Source organism: Pongo pygmaeus, chromosome 17 (genome assembly GCF_028885625.2).
Source record: "Pongo pygmaeus isolate AG05252 chromosome 17, NHGRI_mPonPyg2-v2.0_pri, whole genome shotgun sequence".
NCBI classification, from domain to species: domain Eukaryota; kingdom Metazoa; phylum Chordata; class Mammalia; order Primates; family Hominidae; genus Pongo; species Pongo pygmaeus.
Window position 1 is genome coordinate 85,012,965 of NC_072390.2, and position 22,758 is coordinate 85,035,722.

A 22,758-nucleotide genomic window follows, 5' to 3' on the forward strand; every position below is an offset into this window, starting at 1 on the left:
AGTAAATTCTCAGAACAGCCACTGGCACACATAGAAACATGGTATGTGTGTTTATCATATAGCGACCAAGACAAAGCCCTGTGACACGTAATTCTTAGAACAGCTACTTACAACTTTTTCCTTGGGTCCTTAGAAAACTTCAAAATGTGACCGGGTGCGGTGGCTCACGTCTGCAATCCCAGCACTTTGGGAGGCCGAGGTGGGCGGATCACCTGAGGTCAGGACTTTGAGACCAGCCTGACCAACGTGGTGAAACCCCGTCTCTACTAAAAATATAAAAATTAGCTGGGCATGGTGGCAGGTGCCTGTAATCGCAGCTGCTTGGGAGGCTGAGGCAGAAGAATCGCTTGAACCCAGGAGGAGGAGGTTGCAGTGAGCCAAGATCGTGCCATTGCACTCCAGCCTGGGCAGCAGAGTGAAACCCTGTCTCAAAAAATAAAAATAAAAATAAAAGTAAAAATAATTTTTTTTAAAAAAGGAAACTTGAAAATGCAAACTATATAGCATTTACAAAGACCTATATCTAAAGGTGTTATAAATACTGTACAGATCTTTAGAATATGAAATTCAGCAAGCCTTAGGCTGAATATTTACCTCCAAATAGTCTATCCAATTTTAAACCATTTTATGAAAAAAATTCCCTAAGTGCTCTACAAAACATGAAAGCCTGTGCCTGGCTATAAGAAGTAATAACTAGGAATAATTTCAGAATATGCCGCTTTATGCTCTAGAGTTTAATTCCCCATCTCATCTCTCCTTTTTAAAAAGAGCCAATAATTTAAAAAGGAATTATATGATTAGATTTCAAAACTGATACCTTTATTTGCTGGAACAGGAAGAGAAAATAGTCCATATAAAAGCAAAACGACCTGTTTGGATTAAAATATTGGGGATTTGGCTTGCGTGCATATGGTAAGTGTGGTTATAAAATTGCCCACACAATCATGTGTATTTGTTGAGTGTTTACCATATGGCAGGTTGAAAAATAAACTTGTTACTCCTCCTAACAAATACTTACAGATATCTCAGTTCATACACCTACACATACACACACACACAAATTAAAAGAGTGAATAATCAATCCTAATCCTCCACATAAGATGTGAAAAACTGAAGACACAGTGACATCAGGATAACTATACTTGGTGAGCCTGTATTTTTATGTATAAACTTCCCTCCCATGGGTTCATTTACACATTGCATCCCACAGAAAATACCCCACCCTTTGTTAATGAAATCTTCTCAACATCTACTTTTTATTTTACCCATGTCCATCATCATCACAATAAGGTGTTTTTTTTTACTGTTTAACTCACTGTCCAACATAGCTAAAGCCATTTTCACTTTCCACCAATCCAGCTGAGAGTATTAACATTTCAACTTGATACTTGTGAAAGAATCTCTCCCTGTGAGTTAATTAATTAAAATGCCACTCATATCTAAAGGATTGTGAACACCATGGCCTACCTTTGAGTTCTACCAAAGTTAAAAACATTGAATTAATCCTGGAAATGAATTTTAGAGTGCTCAATGAAGATTGCAAAGTATTTATTTTATAAAAATTGTACCAAAAAAACTTTTATTCCTCTGTTGAATAAATGTATTTTTAAAATCCCTGAATCATTTTAGTATAAATAATAGCTTAAAGATACAAATTGGGGTTCAAAGATATACCTCTACTTATGACAGATCTATGTTTATTCTTCATTTTCTGTCCTCTTAAACAACATACTCCTCCACAAACCTAGTACATCGCCTTTGAATATTTATCAGGAGCCATGTCAATAATGTTTGAAATACTTCAGATGAAGTTCAAAGTAATCAACTGATTGAGTTGTAATACTTAAATTAGAATTTCTATTAAGAATGAAATGCTATTAATCTTATAAGAATAACTTTTTTTTACATTTTAAGTAATTTTCTACTTGCCTTTGGAGAAATCTTTGCACAATCATTTATGTTCAGTTTTTAATAAGGCTCTAAGAGACAACCTCAAGCTGTTAACAATTCCCAGGTGCTTTTAGATTGTAAATTCCATATGTGACAATAAAGTATAAATGGTTATTTCACAGTCAGAGTCATTTGAAAGGTCTCAAATAAATGTACCCATGCATTGACTATTTTTTCCTTTTTTTTTTTTTTTTTTTTTTTTGAGACAGGTCTGGCTCTGTTGCCCAGGCTGCAGTGCAATGGTGCAGTCACAGCTCACTGCAGCCACTAATTCTTGGGCTCAAGGAATCCTACTGCCTCAGCCTCCCAAAGCACCACGTGTGAATTTTAAGTAGGAAGAAAATCAGTACATTTGTCTGAATTTGAATCCCGACTTGCAGTCTAAGTTCCCAGGGAGAGAAAAACTTTATGAAAAGAGTTGAAAATTCAATCAGAGGATAAAGGTCCACCTGTAGAACAGCAGTTCCTAGGATCAACTGCTTTCTAATTCTACACACTTGCATTGTTTATAGTGGTGTTCTGTTAGAACTTGCTTTATGCACGAGGTAGCAATATACAGTCAACAATGTTCTTTAATATAATAGTGTCATCAGATAAATTCAGCATGTAACCTTTTAGAGTTTCATTCCCTCTGACAATAACTTATCACTATTATTCAATATCTTACTTATCTATACAATAATAGTATGTATAAAAAATGACTGCAGGCAAACATTCTAGGTTTTTGTGTGTTCAAAAAATGAACAGATCAATAGTAGGGCTTACAAAACAAATTAACTGACCGGTTGCATTTTTTTGAATGCAATAGATCATTAAAAAAATGATCTGGGCAGAGGCAACAGTAAAGTAAAAAAGCAACGACATAATAGCCATGATTGAGTAATCAACTCACTTGTGATGCTGGAAACTATGTTTCATCTAGATACCCAGTTTCACCGAGAAAACTAAATTGGGCTGAAAATTGTGGTTGATCTGTTTGAGTAGAGGCTATTTTAGCTTGTGAGCAGTGACACGGTGCTCTGGGATTCTGGTCGTGTTGCTCCATCATATAAATTAACTGTCATGGACATTTTACTTTCCATGTAGGTAAAGATAATAAAAGGCTGAGATTCACCACACAATGTCATGGAAAGGGACATATCTGTCAGCCCAGTGCACACCAGCTCAGACAGTCCTCATGTCTACAAGCTTTATATCTATTCTAAATTCATAGGAGTGGGACAGAAGGTTCTGGATTAATGGAACCCTTAAAAAAAAAAACTGTCTTGTCTACAACCTGAAACTCTTCTGGAATCCAAATGGACTGGGAGCAAACTGGTTGGTTTTTGACAGAAATAAAAGGCCAAGGAAATAAGCAAAATTTATTTTCTTTCTTCAATAATTTTATAATCCAACTCAGGAGCACAGAGTCTCAAAGTCAGTAACCTCCCCCAAGCCATCTACAGGCAAGAATTATAATCTGTGTAAATAATATGTATCATCTATATAGGGATGTATTTATAACTTACAGCACTCTATTCCCCTGTCCTTCCTCCTTGTCAATCTATACCTCACATCGTCCCAGAAGAAATATCTGGGAAGATTCTCTTAGCTGTGGCACTATGATTTCCTAGTGAATGCTTTTGTAATCTTAATTTACTAATCCCATCCTTCTATTCAGATGACCAGCAATTATGTGCCACTTATATTAAAAATTCAAAATAAGAAAATGAAAGTTAAAAAAGTAAATAGCCCTATCTGAAAGTTCTATATGTAAACAAGAGTTCATGAAAGTTTTTTCTCCAAACATTGCAGTTGATCTTTTGAAATTTCAGTTTCTTTGATCAACAATCAGTAAACCTCAAAGGTTAAATGTTGAAGAAAAAAATCTGGAAAGAAAAGAGGTACAAAACTTAAAGTTAAAATGGACACAGCCCCTACTAGAATGAATAGAAACATTAACATAATCAGTCAAGAACACTTACTGGGCATATTCTGAAAAGATGCTTTGACAACTTTAAGCAGATGCCATAATCCTTAATCTCAATTAATTTCTGATAACAAGAGTTTGGAACATTACAAATAGATGCAGGCCAGGTGTGGTGGTTCACACTACCAATCCCAGCACTTTAGGAGGCTGAGGCAGGGGGATTGCTTGAGCCCAGGACCATCCTTGAAACCCCATCTCTACCAAAAATACAAAAATTAGCCAGTCTCATAACCCGGTCTCGAAAAATAGATAAATAAATACAAATAGATGGAAGTTATTAAGTCACTTGAGGGTAGCAATTTTCAGACTATAAAAGTTTGAGAAATCCAAGATGCTTAATATTTCAATGATGGGGAAGCAGTTTGGTCTGATGTGGAAAAAACATAGACATTGAGACCTGGCTGAAACTCTATAGGAAAAAAAGCAAATGTGGTGGAAACTTAGTCAGTTAGAAAAAGGAGAAAGTAGGAAAGTGTGAGTGTTTTGAGGCAGTGGAAAGCACAAACTGAGATTCAAATCATGCTGACAGAATCTCTCTCCCCTGTGTAGGACACCTTTGTGCCCAACCTAGGTGGATCAGGGGCCTATGACCCATCAGTGATCCCAGGACCAGGTGGCTTCACAGATGAATTCTATCAAACATTCTAGGAATTAATGCCAATCCTGAGTTTAGAAACAATTCTACATTATCATGTATAATCAATAAATGATTCTTTAAAAAAAAAAAAAGGAACAGTTCTAAACTCAGTTTATGAGACCAGCATCCCCGATACCAAAATCAAAGACAACACACACACAAAAAAAACAACAAACTACAGGCTGACATCCCTAACGAACACAGATGAAAAAATCCTCAACAAAATACTAGCGAATTAAATTCACCATCACATTAAACGGATTGTATATTCTAATCAATTCTGATTTATCCCTGGCATGCAAAGATGGTTCAACATACGTAAATCAATCAATGTAATACACCACATTAACAAAGTGATATAAAAAGGCCACATGATCATCACAATAGAGCATAAAAAGCATTTGACAAATTCAACATCCTTGTGTGATTAAAAAAAAAAAACTCTCAACAAATTAGGTACAGAAGGAATTTACCCCAACACAATAAAGGCCATCTATGAAAAGCCCACAGCTAACATCATACTGAGTCATATAAAACTGAGAACTTTTGCTCTAAGATCAGGAAAAAGACACAGGTGGCCACTTTCAACACCTCTGCTCAACATAGTACAAGAAGTCTTAATCAGAGCCATTAAACAAGAAAAAGAAAACAAAAGGCATTCAAATCAGAAAGGAAGAAGTAATATTATCTCTGTTTGCAGATGACATAATCATATATGTATAAAACCCTAAAAGTGCCACAAAAAACCTGTTCAAACTAATAAATGAATTCAGTTAAGAGGCAGGATACAAAAATCAACATATAAAATATCAGTCAGGTTTCTGTACACAAACAGCAAACTATCCAAAAAAGGAATTAAAACAAAATCCCATCCCCAATACCAATAAAAAGAATAAAGTACTTAAGAATAAACTTAACCAAAAATGTTAAAGACTTGCACACTGAAAATCATAAAGCAACTTATTCTTTCTTGATTATTGTTTTGCCATCTTTGCTCAAGAACTAATGGTGGCTTTGCTTGACAATTATATGAGATGCAGGTTTTCACTGTCATCACTTAATTTAACCTACCTCGTCCCATATTAATACATAACTTAGACTCTCCATACCAACCTAGTCATTTGACTACAGTCCCCAATGCACCATCTCCCCATTCCTCCTGCATATTTGGGGTTACTCTTCATAACCTGTTTCACGTCATTCCTCAGCTCTAATCATCAATGCCTCATTTGAACCTTGATGGTCCCGCCTGAGTGGTCTCACTGGTGGAAGACGATTATACAAGGACATGAGTAATTATACTTATCAATGGCAAACACAAGTTTTTTCAATATTAGCCTCCTCCAGAAACTTTCTGCAAGAGCTGATTTTATTTCTGTTGCCTTCATTCTTTTTATAGCCAATAAGGTCAGTTTAAACAATAGTAGTCTGCACATCATTTAGCTAATATCAAAATATTTGACAAATTATTTTAGTGGCACCTAAAATACTTCTCTTACGACAAATGAAAATCCAGAGGATGTTAAGGGCCAAAAATAACTGTAGTCACTGTCAATAAACACACATTCCCCTGTGCTCCCCCCGTCCCCACTTTCCTTGCCCTTCGGTCCGGGCAAGTTTCAAATTCAGAAAAGTCAGTCTGGAATTATTTCATTCTACATTTCAGGTCATAAGTGCAAAGGACAAGAGAAACATATTTCTTTTCATTCAGCAAAGAAAGTCAATGGTAAATTTGAGTTTAGTTCTTGCTTCTGCCATTTTCTCCTCTGTTCAAAACCAATCAAGGCCAGGATACTTGACCTGCTGGTTGGCAGGGGTCCTCTGTTGAGTGACCTGGTACTTGTCTGAAGATGAATGTAGGCAGGTAGGAGTCAGGGGAAGAGCCCCTCTCTGTGTGTGTGTCCGTGAGTGTCTGCATGTGCGTGTGTGTGTGTGTGTGTGTATGAATATGAGAGTCCTAAAAATCTCTTTTAGATCCAATACTATGTGCTATAAAAGAAGTCGTCGAGAACTAACAAAAGTATGTACAGCAATTTATAAAATCTGCCACAATCACCTTTCCCTTGGCAGTTGAAATAAATTAAATCTGTCCCACATCTTATATCTGTCTCTCTGCTTTAATCTCCACATTGATTTTTGACCAAAGAGCCTCAAGACGTGAAATAATCAAATTGCACCAGAGAAAACGCAAATGATCTGTTTTGCTTTGCATCTAAGTTTTTATATTCAATCTTTCACTTATAAAAATTGAAAAAAGGAATTAAACAGAAATATACAGTCAATGGCTGTCATCTTCTGTCAATGATAACTTTTTACTAATGGATACAAAGTCCAGTTGACATTCTTTCAATCTGTCAACTGAATGTCACAAAGCCATTTGCAACTGTTCAAAACATATGGACACTAACAATACTGATCATTACATTTAGTCATCTTCATTTCATTGGCAGATTTTGACACTGTTTATAATTTACATACAAAGAAATAGTTTGGTGCAAGAAACTTAGTCATCTTTGGACAGATGAATGACATTTTTATTAATTAGTAAGAGTTAAATAACCATATCTCCTAAAAATCTGTTACCTTCATTTTCTCTATAATTTAAGATGTTTACAATTACTTTTTCAGCATATAATGGGCAAAATCTTATATGTGTTTGAAAATGATTCTTTATGATACTTTTCTGAATAGAACATTTTTTTCTTGTCTTGGTCTCTAATCTTTTTTCACTGTTTCTTTTTCCTAACCAGTTTCAAAAAATACTTCCATAACGCAAGGGATTTTTAGGTAAGAAATACTTTTTGTCTGTGTCTGAAGGAACAGAGTCAACATTTAAAATGAGAAGTCTCTGCTAGTTTTTCCTCCCCCAAATATTTCACCAACCACTCATTATTTTCATTAAATTCTAAGTCCAATGTATGTCTCACCACAGTTCCCAGAGGAACAAGGGAGGCTTGATGTGGTCCGAGGTGATTGTGTATGAAAAGATCCTATCCCCTGAAAATGCTCTCCTTATTATACACAGAGCTATAGTGGAGGCTTCTGTTTATACAAAACCTTTTCTTCTTCATTTTCAACACAGGAAGAAATATCAGTTTGCAATATGAGCAGAGTCTATAAAGGGACAGCCAAAGCCTAGCAAGTGCTGGCTCTACAAGTCTAGCATAAGTCAAAGGTAAATTAGCTGGCTGAAAACATGTGAAAGGGAGGAGGGAAGGAAGAAAAGAAAAGGGAAGGGAACGGAGTGAAAGAAGGAAGGAAGGGAAGGAAAGATGGAAGAGAGTGAGGCAGAAAGGGAGGGAGGGAGGGAACTGTAATACAGGCCTCTACACAGAACTCTATATGGACCTCTATATTTGTACTTCCGTAAATGAAAAAAAAAAAAATCACTTTTTCTCACAATCATATAAAGTGGATCTAGGTTTTGTGGGGGCTGGAATCTTACACAATTTAAGGATTCATTGTGACAAAAGAGACAAATGCCTAATACACAAATAGTGCAGTGCTTTGGAAGGGGCCTGCTCAGGTGGAAGGAAGGAAGGAAGGAAGGAAGGAAGGAAGGAAGGAAGGAAGGAAGGAAGGAGGGGAGGGGAGTAGGAGTAGGGGAAGGGGGAAGGTAGGGGAAGGGGGAAGGTAGGGGAAGGGGGAAGGTAGGGGAAGGGGGAAGGTAGGGGAAGGGGGAAGGTGGGGGGAGAAGGTAGGGGAGGGGAAGAGGAGAGGGGAGGGAGGAAGGAAAGGAAGAAGGGAGAACAAAGTGAAAGGTAAAAATAAATTATTTTCTCTTCCATGTCCTTACAGTGAGGAAGCTGGCCCAGAGGCAGAGCTGGGAGAGCCTGGGATGGCCTTTCTCCCTCTCAACTATAATACAGGCCTCTACACAGACCTCTATATGGGCCTCTCTATATTAGCACTTCTGTAAGTGAAAGAAATTACTTTTTCTCATACTCATGCAAAGTGGATCTAGGTTTTGCAGGTCCTGAAACACAATGAAAGGCTTCATTGTGACAAAAAAAGACAAATGCCTAATACACAAACAGTGTGGTGCCTTGGAGGAGGCCTTGGAGGAGGTGGAAGCCCCAAAGGCCAATTTCACCAGCACAAAGATTATACTCAGTAATGGTCACCAAATATCTAAGTCAGTGGTTCTTATAGTGTGTCTGGGGGACCCTGAGGATCCCTGTGTCCCTTTTGGGGATCTGCAAGGTCAAACCTATTTTCCTAGTAATATTAAGACGCAACATCAGTCTGTTTCTGCATCCATATCTGAAAAAGACTGAGAGAAAAAAAGGCTCCTGTCTGGCAAACTGGCAACCACATTCTCAAATACCTGCTGAATTGCACTCAGCGCAGCCCTGATTCCGCCATATCAACCTAGCATTGTCTTGTATTGCTGGGGTACATGGGGATTCTAACACTTTATCACCACCATCAAAAATATTCATGTAATTGGGAAGATAGGAGTTCTACAGCTGAAACCTGAAGGCTGGTAATACCATATGTTTTTCAGCCCTTTACCGATTTAAGTTTCAGGATGGTGGCAGATAAGAAAATTGGAAAGATTTTTATCACTGAATCTGTGATTGATGGATTCACAAGATAAAGAAACACTAAATATTAGGATAATGGCCAACACACCTAAATTCAGCCATTTAAAAAAATGCTGAATATGCACATTAAATGAACATGTTTACCATAAATAAAAACAGAGACCAGCCCACGGGGTTGGCTTTTTCCATGTTTGACACCGGAAGATGTCTGGTGCTCACTCACCCTCGGCTACGGTCAATCTCATCACGAAGGTTTCATTTTCTCCTGCGCTGGCCTGCAAGTGGCAGCGGTAAAGCCCCGAGTCTGAGGCCGTGACATTGGGGATGATGATGATGCTCCACCTTCCGTGGCTGCAGTTGCTCACTATTTGTCTTGGGAACTTGGAGGTGAAATTTCTGCCATGGACCAAGTTGCAGTAAGTTAAGAGGTCAATCTGATGAGGCTGGATCTTTTCCCACCTCACTTCCTGCACAGGCCATGTCATCTGAGGCTGACAGGTGAGTGTGATATTCTTTCCAGGTTCTGAGATGATGTGGCTATTTGATGGCACAGCTGCCTCAAAACTATCTGAAAAGAAGAAGTAAATGATTAGATCCAGGTTGTCAAATTTTGGGACACCCAACTGGAAGATACCTAATCATAAAAATAATTGGTGATGCTATCTAACACAGTTCTTCCATTGTGAATGACCTCTTTACACTACATTTTTTTTTTTTTTTTTTTTTGAGATGGAGTCTTGCTCTGTCGCCCAGGCTGGAGTGCAGTGGCGCGATCTCGGCTCACTGCAACCTCCACCTCCCAGGTTCACGCCATTCTCCTGCCTCAGCCTCCCGAGTAGCTGGGACTACAGGCGCCCGCCACCACGCCCGGCTAATTTTTTGTATTTTTAGTAGACGGGCTTTCACCATGTTAGCCAGGATGGTCTCGATCTCCTGACCTTGTGATCCACCCACCTTGGCCTCCCAAAGTGCTGGGATTACAGGCATGAGCCACCACGCCCAGTCATGAATGACACATTCTTGTAAGAGAAAGGGTTTTTTTTTGTTTGTTTGTTTTTAAGTCCAGGAGATAAATAGAAAAGAGGATATGACTGTTCACACGTAGTTCCATAAGTGTTACTTGGTTAACCATGTAGTGAGAAACATAGCCAAAACCCCTGGTGCTTTTCTTGGTATCATATCAAGAGGCTGAATTTTACAAAGAGACTGTTAGGCAATAATGCTAGGCTGGTGTCTCTGACACTGACCTACAGTATCAAATGTTCAGGTTATAATCATTCTGGCTAAGATTCTGACAGTTATGAAAAAGATACCAAATCATTCTCACTGAATATACACATGATCTCATTCTTCAGATATACAGGGTTGTCTTACACACGGGTAGAGTAGGGCCCCACATGTGGTATCAATTCTTGATACCATGAAAGTCCACCAGTATTCTCCCGCCTTCCCGACACCATTTCTGGAATTCCTAGCATAAAGTACTCAGTAATTGTCACCAAATATCTAAGTCCGTGCTCCTTAGAGTGTGTCTGGGGGCCCTGGGCATCTCTGTGTCCCTTTAGGGGATATGCAAGGTCAAATCTATTTTCCTAGTGATATGGAGATGAAACTCCCCCTCTTCACTCCAGTTCTCTCACAGGTATACAGTAGATATTTCCAGAGGCTCTGCCAGCTAGCGGTATGCGTGCTTGAAAATTCTTGTGTTTTAAATTTTGCTCAATATGAATTTCTAATACAGTAAACATGACAGATATAGCCTACAGACACTCCCTGAGGGCCTTCAGTGATTTTTAAAAGAGCATAAAGGGGTCTTGAGACCAAAAAGTTTGGGAAACTCATCTGAAGAATAAACTGTGGTAATTATTTCTCAAAATTAAGATAACCCAGCAAGGTAACAAGTGGATCTATTTATTAGTGATGAACACCTTCTTTCATCTGATAGCATCACTAATGCCAACAAATCCTGACCTGCTGTTTCAGTAGAGTGAGGCCTGGGCAGTAATGATGTCACAGCACTCTCTGGCACTAAGGGAGAAATGCAAAAAGTGGGAAGTCATCTGTCACTTCAACTTATGTGACAGTTGCACTCAGGGCTGGCCCAAGAGCCATTGTCTTGGCATACAAACAAAAGAAAAAAGAAATAGAGAAAGAGAGGAAGGAAGGAGAAAAAGAGAAGAGAGAAAAAGAAAAAAGCAGGGAGGAAGAAAAAAGGAAGGAAAGGAGACAGAGAAACAAAAAAGAGATGGCACATTTCGAAAGAGAGAATGAAAGCAAGTCTAAAGTGCAGTAAGATTTGCCATCTATTGAACTAGAATATCATGTCTACGATAGTTTCAGCCGCACCAAAAACTAGCTTCTCATCTTCAGCATGCGGTTCCATGTGTCAAAATGTTGTAAAAAGAAAACCACAGCACTCTAGTTTTCTCCTCTGTACAACTGTTTACCAAAGGTAGCACTTTACCCACATAACACACCCCGGAAAACATTTCGTGTCTAAGTAATAAAGCAACACAAGAAAAGGGGAAGAAAGAAAAGGAAAGGAAGAAAATTCCTTAAAAAAGGGAAAAAAGGAAATAAAAGCTTAAAATAAACAAAAGGAAAATTAAACTAAAAATTAAAACAGGGAAAGGAAGACGTGAGAAAAGAAGGAAATGCGTGACAACATAAAATCAGATGCTAGCACACTATGTGGAGAAATGAAGGAACATAAAAGAAATGAAAAAAAGGAGAAATCGACTTTCATGTGAGCCCTTCTGGTCCCTGGGAAGTAAGAGGCAGTGTGGATGCTTGTCCTCAGTGCTCACATGCACAACTGTTTTGTGTTTTTCTTCTTCTTCTCTCTGGATGCCGCCCCGTCCAATCTCAGGAGCTTACTTTGTCTGCCTATCTAACCAAAACCATGCTCTCAGGCCCCCGTGAACCTGCCGACTCGGGTAGAAACAGGGGTCTTCTCATAGCCGTGTCTGCATTTTCACAAAGGACAATGCAGGAAGCAATGGGGAAAATCCTAGAGGGGATGCAGCTGTCTTTGGAGAGCAAAGTGCAGGGAGGTTACAGCAGAGGCTCCATGTGAGGACCTAGACCTGCCTCTCAATAGACTCAGCCTGGAGCTGAAAGCAGCTGTTCCCAACCCTAGAGCCAGGTGGTTCAGAAGCTCAGAGTAGCCCCTGAGTAACCTTTCCTGACAAACAAAGTAATTGGTTGGTGTTAGATGAAAATCAAGACCTATTACGAGGTCGGCCAAACCTGCCCTGCCTCAGATATTGCTTGTGGCTTCTCAGACCACAGGCTCCTCCTGCACAGCTCAGTAGAAGGCAGCTCAAAATGACCTTGAAAAGAACTGCCAGAAAGAGCCTACACAAACAAGAGAGCCCTGGGATCCTGATGAACTTGGAATTGGAAAGTGGATTCACGTGAAACAGAGACCAAAATGTCGTAGTTAATTGGGAAGAAAAAAGTTTGATTTCAATAAAACAAATACAAATAATGAAAACCAGTTTATACTTATATGTAGCTATGTATTAATACTTAGAATAAACATTGAATAGACTGTGTTGTTTTCCCATGATTTTTATTGCAGGATATCATGATGAAATATTCTCTATTTTGTATGTGGCTTCTCTGGCTTGACCACAAATCATCCTTGGAAATTATTTCAGTGCTTCATCACTTTTCCAACCACCGCTCATGCCCTGGGTACCCCAAACATTGCTGGGGGCATCTTTACATCATGCCACTGCCCCTGCCCACCAGCACCTCCCTGGCTACTGACCTGTCCTCCTCACCATCCTCACTGGTCAACAGCTCTGCATGCAGTTTGAGCAGCTCTGCAAAATCCGTCACCAACTTCACAAAACCCTGAGTCTTTTTACTGTCAGCTTCGTAAACCCAAGCCTTTGTATAGCTAGACCATTTTACACTACTCTGTACTTAGCACCTAGAACCATGCTTGGCATAAAGTAGAGAAGTCAATCAATATTTTTTGCATAAAAAATTTGCCAACCTAAAGAATAGGAGGAAATATTTGCAAACTATGCATCTGACAAAGGTCTAATATCCAACATCTATAAGGAATTTAAACAAATTTACTAGAGGAAAACAACCCCTTTAAAAAGTGGGTAAAGGACATGAACAGACACTTCTCAAAAGAAGACATATACGTGGCCAACAAGCATACGACAAAAAGCTCAATATCACTCATCATTAGAGAAAGGCAAACCAAAACCAAAATGAGACACCACCTCATACCAGTCAGAATGGCTATTACTAAAAAGGCAAAACATTACAGATGCTGGTGAGGTTGCAGAGAAAAGGGAACACTTATAATTTACACATACCCCTTGGTGGGAGTGTAAATTAGTTCAACCATTGTGGAAAGCAGTATGGCAATTCCTCAAAGAGATAAAAGCAGAACTACCATTTGAGCAATCCCATTCCTGGGCATACACCCAGAGGAATATAAATCATCCCACTATAAAGACACAAATGTACACGAATGTTCACTGCAGCACTAATCACAATAGCAAAGACATGAAATCAACCTAAACATCCATCAATGACAGATGGGATAAAGAAAATGTGTGACATATTCATCATGGAATACTATGCAGCCATAAAAAAGAATGAGACAATATCTTTTGTGGGAACATGGATGCAGCTGGAGGCTATTATCCTCAGCAAACTAATGCAGGAATTGAAAACCAAATACCACATGTTCTCACTTTCAAATGGGAGCTAAATGATAAGAACTTATGAACATAAACAAGGAAACAACAGACACTGGGGTCTACTTGAGAGCGGAGGGTGGGAGGAGGGAGAGAAGCAGAAAAGGTAACTATTAGGTACTGAGCTTAATATCTGGGTGATGAAATAATATGTACAATGAACCCCTGTGACACATATTTACCTGTGCAACAAACCTTCATATGTACCCACAAACCTAAAATAAAAGTTTTTAAAAAAATTTTTCTAATAAAATAGAACTGTATTTTTGACTTTAAACACTTGCAAAAATTGATTTGCAATTCACTTTGCACTCAATGTGCACGTATTTTTATTGATTTGGGGGGAGATTTACATCTATAATAACCCTAATATTAAGAAATATACTTAAAATAGTATTAGTCATGCCTACACAAATTGATAGTTCTAGGCAACAATCCTCAGTGCCTGCAAATTCACAAATGCCATTTATGTTTCCACAGTGCCCACCTTGGAAGTCATAGCCTTGTCAAAATAATCAAACCTGATGCTAATCAAGCCTCCAAATCTAACCACCAACTTACAGAACAGCAAAGAGCAGAGAAACGTATCAAATGCCACCATGGGAAAGCAGCCCATGGAAATATGAAAAACTCAAGGTGACAACAACAACAAAAAAATGAAAGGTGGAGAGGAATAAACCTACAGGTTAAAGGGAGGTATTACACAGTAACAATGTGTGGAACTTGAAAAGGAAAAATGCATAGAACTGGAGAAATGCAAAGTAGACATTTAATAATTTTAAGAAATTATTGCTGTTTTGTGAGGGGTGAAGGTAATGATGGTATCATGTTTATGTTAAAAAGAAAACTCATCTTTTGAGATTCAGGCTAAAATATTTATAGATGAGATGACTTAACGGCTGGAATTTGCTTCAAATTAATCACGGGAAAGAGAGTGTGTGAGAAATAGAGAACAATAACACTGACCCAAACTTGATAGTTGGCGAAGCTATATAGTGGTCATATGGGAGCTGATTATGCTATTCTTTCTATTTTTGTATATGTTTGAAACTTCCATTAAAAAAGCTTTAAAAGTATTTGTTTGTGGCCGGGCGCAGTGGCTCACACCTGTAATCCAGCACTTTGGGAGGACAAGGCAGGCAGATCACGAGGTCAGGAGATCGAGACCATCCTGGCTAACATGGTGAAACCCCGTCTCTACTAAAAATACAAAAAATTAGCCGGGCATGGTGGCGGGCGCCTGTAGTCCCAGCTACTCAGGAGGCTGAGGCAGGAGAATGGCGTGAACCTGGGAGGCGGAGCTTGCAGTGAGCTGAGATCGCACCACCGTACTCCAGCCTGGGCGACAGAGCGAGACTCCATCTCAAAAAAAAAAAAAAAGTATTTGTTTGTACAAGATTTGAGAAGCAAGAGAACGAACCTAAACTGAAGTCCCTGCTTGTGAAAGATACTTCACACACCCAATCTCTAATCCTAACAATAACATCCAATCAGTATTAATGTGCCTGTTTCACAGTTGAAAAAATATATATACTGAAGTAGCTTTCCCAAAGAGCTGAGCTGGCAAAAAGCAGCATCAGAAATGCAACAAACTAATTTGGTTTTAAAGCTCATACATTTTTCATGCCAGAACACCACAAACGCTAAACTCTCTCCTGTATCTTTAACCTCCAATTCTAAATGGACTCTTCTCTCTGTCACCTCTAAACAGGATATTTCTCCCACTCCTGAAAACCAACTTTTGACCTTTTGGCACCATCCAGTCCTTGTTTCTTCTTCTCTATTCATTCAAAATTCCAGGAGTGGGTTCCCATCCTGCTCAGCCTCATCCTTTCCCATGTGTGCTTCGACACAATCAAGCATCCATTTCCACCCTTCCACCAAGACTGCAAATGTCATCAGTGTTCTTGACCTGAATCCCGGATGTCCAGCCCTCCTGGAAATACTCTACCCCTTGGCTTCTGTGACACTGCACTTGCCTGCTTCTCCTCTCTCCTTTCTGACCTCCCTCTGCTATCTCCTTCATGCTTTCTCTTCTTCTGCTTGTCCTTAAAAAAATGTGTGTTGTGCCCCCAGGGGTCCACTGCCCTTCCCTGTCTACTCACCATTGCTGAGTGCGCCTATCTACTCTCCTTGTTCAACCATCTCTTAGGTGCAGATCAAGTGCAAATCAATAGCGCCTGCTCAGTCAGACCTCTCCCCAAGGTTTCTAAAGCACAAGACAATAACTTGTTCTTACGATGCTTCAAATAGACTAAAACTTAAACAGCCCAGCATTGCCCTAAGCCGTCTGCAGGAGCACTATTATTACACTAGCTAATTAGAAATGATGCTAGTAGGAGCTCCAGTAGCTTCATGTATTCCCAACTGTGCCTAGACTATGAATATGCTCAATTAAGAACTTTTCTACAAACTCTTACTAGTCACCCAAATAAATGCAAAATGAAATGTTGACTGCATGATGACTAAGGAGGTCTCCTAAAGTGCCTGAGATAAAGCTCTCAAAAATAAGCAAGCAAAAGAAATAGAAACACAAATTCCCAGTTACAAGCAAGCAATAAAGTCCAGAACGTGGAAAAATGGCACTTTTGAAGCTCATAGGGCATGCAGTGTGGCAGGATGTACTGAGGACAGAAGGAGAAACACAGACACAAAAGGCAGAATTTCCCAAGGATGCCTTTGCCTCCCTCATAGTTCTGGCTGTGACAGCCAAAAAGTGAAAAAGACAGTCATGGTGGACACTGAACTGAGCTGTCAGGTAGCTTCAAGCAGAATAGAAACAGAAGCCTCTTACCTAGAATGCATCAGCATTCCCAGAAAGAGAATGCAAGCTCCTGCCTACACCTTAGACTCCCTGTGTGCATTCATTTCAAACACAGACAGCAATGACAGTATTGGATGGCATTTCTCTAAAAAGCTGCAATGTTCCCAGATGGCCAAGTTTGGGGATGTTACAGGTGGAATTGTGTCCCCCAAAATTCCTATTGTGAAGTCCTAGCCTCCAGTACTTCACAACCTGATCTGATTTGGAAATAGGGCTGTTGCAGATACAATTAGTTAACATGAAGTCGTCCTGGAATAGGGTGGCCCCTAATCCAATATGACCGTGTCCTTATAAAAAGGGGAAATTCTGACACAGGCATGAATACAAGCAGAACGTCATGTGAAGATGAATGCAGACATTGGGTTGATGCTTCCACGGGCCAAGGAAGGCCAAAGATTGCCAGAAACTGCCAGAAGCTAGGCGAGACCTCTCCTTGCAACCCCCAGAGGGAACCAACCCTGCTGACACCTTCACTTCGGACTTCAAACTGCAAGACAACACATTTCTGTTAAGTCACCCAGCTTTTGGTATCGTGTGCCAGCAGCTCTAGGACACTAATAGGGAGTAAGGACCATCAGGACGACATCTTGGGCACAGTCTGGGCCTCGCCAGCACCCATCAGAAGCAGCAAGTCCACTCCGTTGAGGAAATCAGCCGTCTTCGCAACACGGCTTCCCACGCATTGCCATTTTCTGTCTTTCATCTAAAGTGCAGATAAAAGGTAAAGGACCAAACAAGATAAAAAATAAGCTAAAAGACTGCTTAACTGAAAGGCACAGATAAAGTGGGAAGAACGAGTCACAATAAAGAGATAAAAACACAACCCGACAAAGCCATCGTGAAGGGAAGCCAGGCGAGGCCATTTGTGGAAATAAAAAAATGAAGGGACTAGATTTAGGCTGCATGTCCTGCATGGCAAATCAGGATTCAGCCCAGAAAATCCATATTAAGAGATGATTTGCAGTATGTCCAAAGAACGATTCCCCTGTCTAAGCACTGAACAGCAAAGGACTTGCAATGCAGGCCCCGGCAGATTTGTGATTCAAATTACCCAGGAGTCAACGCAACTGCTGAGGCCACCCACCTCCCCAGCTTCAGAGCCCAGGCTGCCTCCAAGGGCAGCTTCATGGAGCTCCAGAAACTTGAGATTGGCTACCTGAAAGGTAACCGTGGGTCCCCTTGGTGTAATGTTTGTTCAGGTTCTAATTAAAAAAAAAAAAAAACTTTCAATCTCTCCACCATGGTACAATGAGAATGATGCTTTTTATTATAGTCAGTATCATAAGGTTTGCTGAATCACATGGAAAAGTCAAACTTTTGAGCCATTCTGCAGTTTCTCTCAACCAGAAAAATTACTGACTAATGGGATATAAGAATTTTAAATATAGGTAGTACATCTCTGAGGTCTCATAAAACCAAAAAAAAAAAAAAAAATGCCCAAGAGCATTGGTCTGTTTTCTACTAAAATGTTACCAATTGGCCCCCCAGGTTAGACAATTTAATGTAGACTTTCTGCACGGCAGGTTTTTAACACAAAAAGATATTAAGAGATTAATACCATCTCTAATGATTCCCTACTAGAGGATAGATTGTTAGTGATGGTCCCTGGAGACTACATTAAGCATTTTGTCCCATATACTTAAAAATATTTTCAGTATATTTTAAAAGTAAAATAATAAGCCTTGAATGAGTCCTTACTAAGTGCCAGCATTAAATGCATTACCTAAGCTAGCGCATTCAGTCCCCACAGATAAGTCACCCAGCTGTGAATGGCAGGACATTCTCACCTAGGCAGGGTGTCTAGGGAGCCAGTCTCAAACCAGCCCTGAGAAGGGACTCCAGTGACAGCCAGAGTGTTCTTTTCTACCCCACAGCAGGGCAGGATGTCAGAGGCAAGCAACATCAGCTCCAAGGATGCCTCTGTTCCTAGATAGCTTATTTTCTGATGCCTTAACTCTTATAATTAGAAATCAATTTCTGTACTTGTGCTTGTTAAAATGCATATAAAATTTTCAATTCCTGGCAGGCACCAACACATTAGTGTGAAATTGTCCATTAGATTGTTTTCCAAGTAGAAAGCAAGGAAGACATTTCCCATAGGAGAGTGGCCAGCAATAGACCTGCTGTGGCAAAGGAGACAGAGGAGAGCCCAGAACTAGCCTTGTCCCTGCCAAGGTGAGTACACCGTGGGGCAGAGGGCAGAGAAGGAGAGTGAGTGGAAGTGCGGGATTGGTGGGAGACTCATGCAGAAAGATGGACTGCAAACCAGAGGCGGTGAAATTTTACCTCCTTTATTTTTCCTTCCTTTATTCATTCAACATTCATTCCTTCATCCACAAGGATTACTGGGTGTAAATAAAACAGACTGGGTTAGTGGAGAGACACACAAGCAGATAATTGCCGTAAAAAGACGATAAGTCTTCCAAATAACAAAGTGATGAAAGCACAAACAGAGCCTTTAGAAATTCCCTATTGAGGCCCTGATGGCATCTGCAGAGACCCAAAGAAATGGAGCTGTGAGTTTCAGAAGCAGCTATTGCCTGACGGTGCTCACCAAGGTCTGTCAAAGATTCTCTCACCAAACACAAGGGTATTTGCCAGAAGAAAATCTATTTAGGACTCCAAACTTAAGCAATCGAACAGCTTAAGTTTGATGCCTTTAGAGCATCTACTCCAGGTTCAATTTCCTTCCTCTTCTCATATTTTCTGACCATGTCACTATTTTAGTATCTACTTCATTACATTTCTTTGGTATTTCCAGATGGCTTTGTGGAGAACAAATAAGTAGCATTTGTGATGCATGACATATGAAAAATGACTAAGAACCAATTGATATAATGTTAGAAATGGGAAACCAAGAAACAGTACGTGCACACCCTCACAACGTACTCTACACATACTATATAAGCCTAGATGTGAACTTACATATTTTGACTTCCATTGAAAAAAAAAGATGTAATAAAATCAAGTTAATTATAAAACTAAGTTTTAAAACACACTGCTCAGAAAATCAGAGGTTCACCATTGCTAACAGTGTGATTCCTATCCAATTAAAATTGCTCTGAAAATTGGAAGATAATTTCTGCAAATTTCTGCAGGCAAAAGACATGACCTATGAAATAGAAGACATTTTCTGTAGGGAAAGGAGAACACAAGGTCCTCTGGTCTTGCTCAGCACTGCAAAAATCTCCAGTCAGGAATAGCAACAGGACTTAAAGAAAAGCAAGCTAAAAATTCACCCTTACAACTCTCTCCTGAAAATGTGACTATGAGCCCTATTTTGCCTAGCAAAATATTTCATGCTGTAACTGGCCGCAGGCAAGAAAGGTAAGGATTTCTTGGAGGACTTCGAGTTTCAGACAATATTCACGTTCGTTGTAAGGGAAAATGGCAAATGACAAATGGGAAGAACTGAAAGATGAGATCCTTGCTGGGTTTCGCTAAGCAATAAGTTCCAAACACCCTGCAATGCAGGGAACTCCACAAAAGTGGAGCAGGAGCCTGGCTTGACTCGGACAGTGAGCAGATGCTTTCAAGTTCCACAGACACCCCCCGGGACCTTTCTGCCTTCTTGAAGCACCCCAACTTCTGTGCTCTCTTCTCCCCTAACAGCCAGCACCTGCCCCTCTAGGTTGGAACACTGTCCAGGGCGGCTGGAGCCTGCCTGAGAATGCACACACTGATCAAGGGACCCTGATCCAGTGCCTGACCCTGGTAGAGTTTGCTTTTCCTGACCAGGCAGCTTCCCTAGACTTCACTGGATCCTGTGCCCTTGCTGGATCTCTCCTTCCCTTTCCAATCCAGATCCCCTGATGGGTTTCCCTGCGAACACTTCCTAATGGGTCCTTTTCACATTTATCCTCTTCTCAGGGACTGCTTCTGGTGAATGTAATCTAAGGCAAGCACAATTGTAGAACTTTACTAAATTGTATTTGGAGCCTAGAATCTAAATTTCCATCAGTGTGCCTGGAACCAGATTCCTAAATGTCTTTTTTTTTTTTCAAATGGAATCCCACTCTGTTGCCCAGGCTGGAGTACAGTGATGGTATCTCGACTCGGCACCTCCTGGGTTCAAGCAATTCTCTTGCCTCAGCCTCCCGAGTAGCTGGGATTATAGGCACACACCACCACGCCCAGCTAAATTTTTTTGTATTTTTAGTAGAGATGGGGTTTTCCATGTTGGCCAGGCTGGTCTCGAACTCCTGATCTCAAGTGGTCCGCCCGCCTCGGCCTCCCAACGTGTTGGGATTACAGGTGTGAGCCACCACGCCTGGCCCTTGAATGTCTTCTTGATAACATGACCTGAGTCAATGAAATCTCTCTCATAGAAGCAGAGGGTAGGATGGTGATTACAGTGGCTGAGGATTGGGAGAATGAGGAGATAATGGTTGAGAGGGTACAAAACCTCAGTCAGACAGAAGACATAGGATTCTTCCTTTTTTGAGCTCCGCCACACAGCTTGATGCATATAATAATAGAGTATTGCCCATTTCAAAATTTCTAGAGAGTGAATTTCAAATATTCTTACCACAAAAAAGTTAAATATTTGAGAGGATGGATATGTGAACTAGCTTGATTTAATTATTACACATTATATGTATAAGTTATAACCTCCGTTTGTACCCTATAAATTTATAGAATTATACATTGTCAATTTACAATCTAAAAATTAATAACAAAACAAAGCCGACTCTGTCTTTGACTCTCTGTTTGGCTCTATCACTCTCTCAAGTCCCAGCTTGACCTATCTCTCTCCCAGGATTTACCCACAGTAATCTCTCAGCCACTGAATCCTACGGCTCTCTCTTTCCACACTTTTGTGTAATTGGATATAACAAAGTACTGCACTTGCAAAATATAAACTGTCGTGTTTTCTATTTCTGTGGCTATGTCTTGCTTTTCTCAATTATGCCAAGCTCCTTGGAGGCAAAAATCATTTCTAAAATATTTGTTTGTTTCTTGTTACTCCACCATGTTTCAAAAGCTTGCCAGGTAATTAATTGTAGGGTGAATTGCACTCCTAATCTCAGGAAAAACCTTACATAATAGCTTGTACATACTGGATGATTAATAAATACTTGAGAATTCATTTACTACATCTGTAGGAGTTAAGCACAATCTCAAAGAAATCTGCACAGCAGCAAGAATGACTACTAACCTAAAGGTGATGAACAGGGTTCTTAACCAAACAATGAAAATTTGAGATATGGTTATCAGAGGCTTCCCTACATTTTTTCAACTGGACTATTAAAATAGATGTCAAAATGAACTCTAATTGTAGCCCCTTTTCCGTCCAATCCATATTGCATCAAAGACTATATAACTAACACATAAATCTTATCAGGCTACAGCTGTACTTTAAAAAGTTCGGATGTTTCCTGTTCCTACTACAGTACAAAGCACATGTTCTTTAGCAAAATCCTATATGATTTTATTCTTGCCTTTGTCTCCAGTCTCATCTCCTACTAGAATCTGCCATATACTCCAGTTTCCCCAAGAACATTATTCACCTTTATGATCTTGCATCAGCTGTCTTTTCTCCTGGAATGCCTTCATATAATCCTTCCACTTCATTCCAAGAAAACTGCTATTTATCCTACACAATTTATCCTGTGATGCCACCTTATCCTGTGATGCCACTTATCCTGTGATATCACTTATTCTGTGACATCACCTGCTTCAAGGATATATTTTCTTACTCATTTCAAAATAGGCTAACCACTCCCTCCTCTGTTTCACCTCTATGTTCTATTGTGTTGTTTTTTATTTGTTGTCATTTACTTCCTACCCTAAGAAACTATCCACTCCTTAAAGACATTGTAGCTTCAATATGTCTTATCTTAGCAAAATGCCAGGCACATTAAGTTGCCCAGTAATTTTGGGGGGACTAAATGGACGAGAAAACATCTCCAAAGATGATGTGTTGTAAATTTAGTGAATGATACTAGGAACTCAGAGCAATATTTTCCAGTCCAGGCCCTATATGAGTTTGGGTCTCCATTCCCATGTTGGCCAAATGGAAACCCACACGGGAGCTTTCCCTCCTGGCGCCACACACCCCTGAGCATCAGCCAGCACTGCAAATTTATGGTTTTAATACCTTC

The 22,758-nt window shown here is 39.9% G+C and overlaps 1 protein-coding gene across 3 annotated transcripts in view; it reads right to left on the bottom strand.

Annotated features, from left to right (window-relative positions):
- CD226 (CD226 molecule) overlaps positions 1-22,758 on the bottom strand; it is a 102,499-nt gene that overhangs the window by 25,898 nt on the left and 53,843 nt on the right. For all 3 annotated transcript variants that reach the window (XM_054461224.2, XM_063653819.1, XM_063653820.1), the window contains one exon: positions 9,327-9,671. In XM_054461224.2, the coding sequence (XP_054317199.2) occupies positions 9,327-9,671 (345 nt within the window). The remainder of the gene's footprint in view (positions 1-9,326; positions 9,672-22,758) is intronic.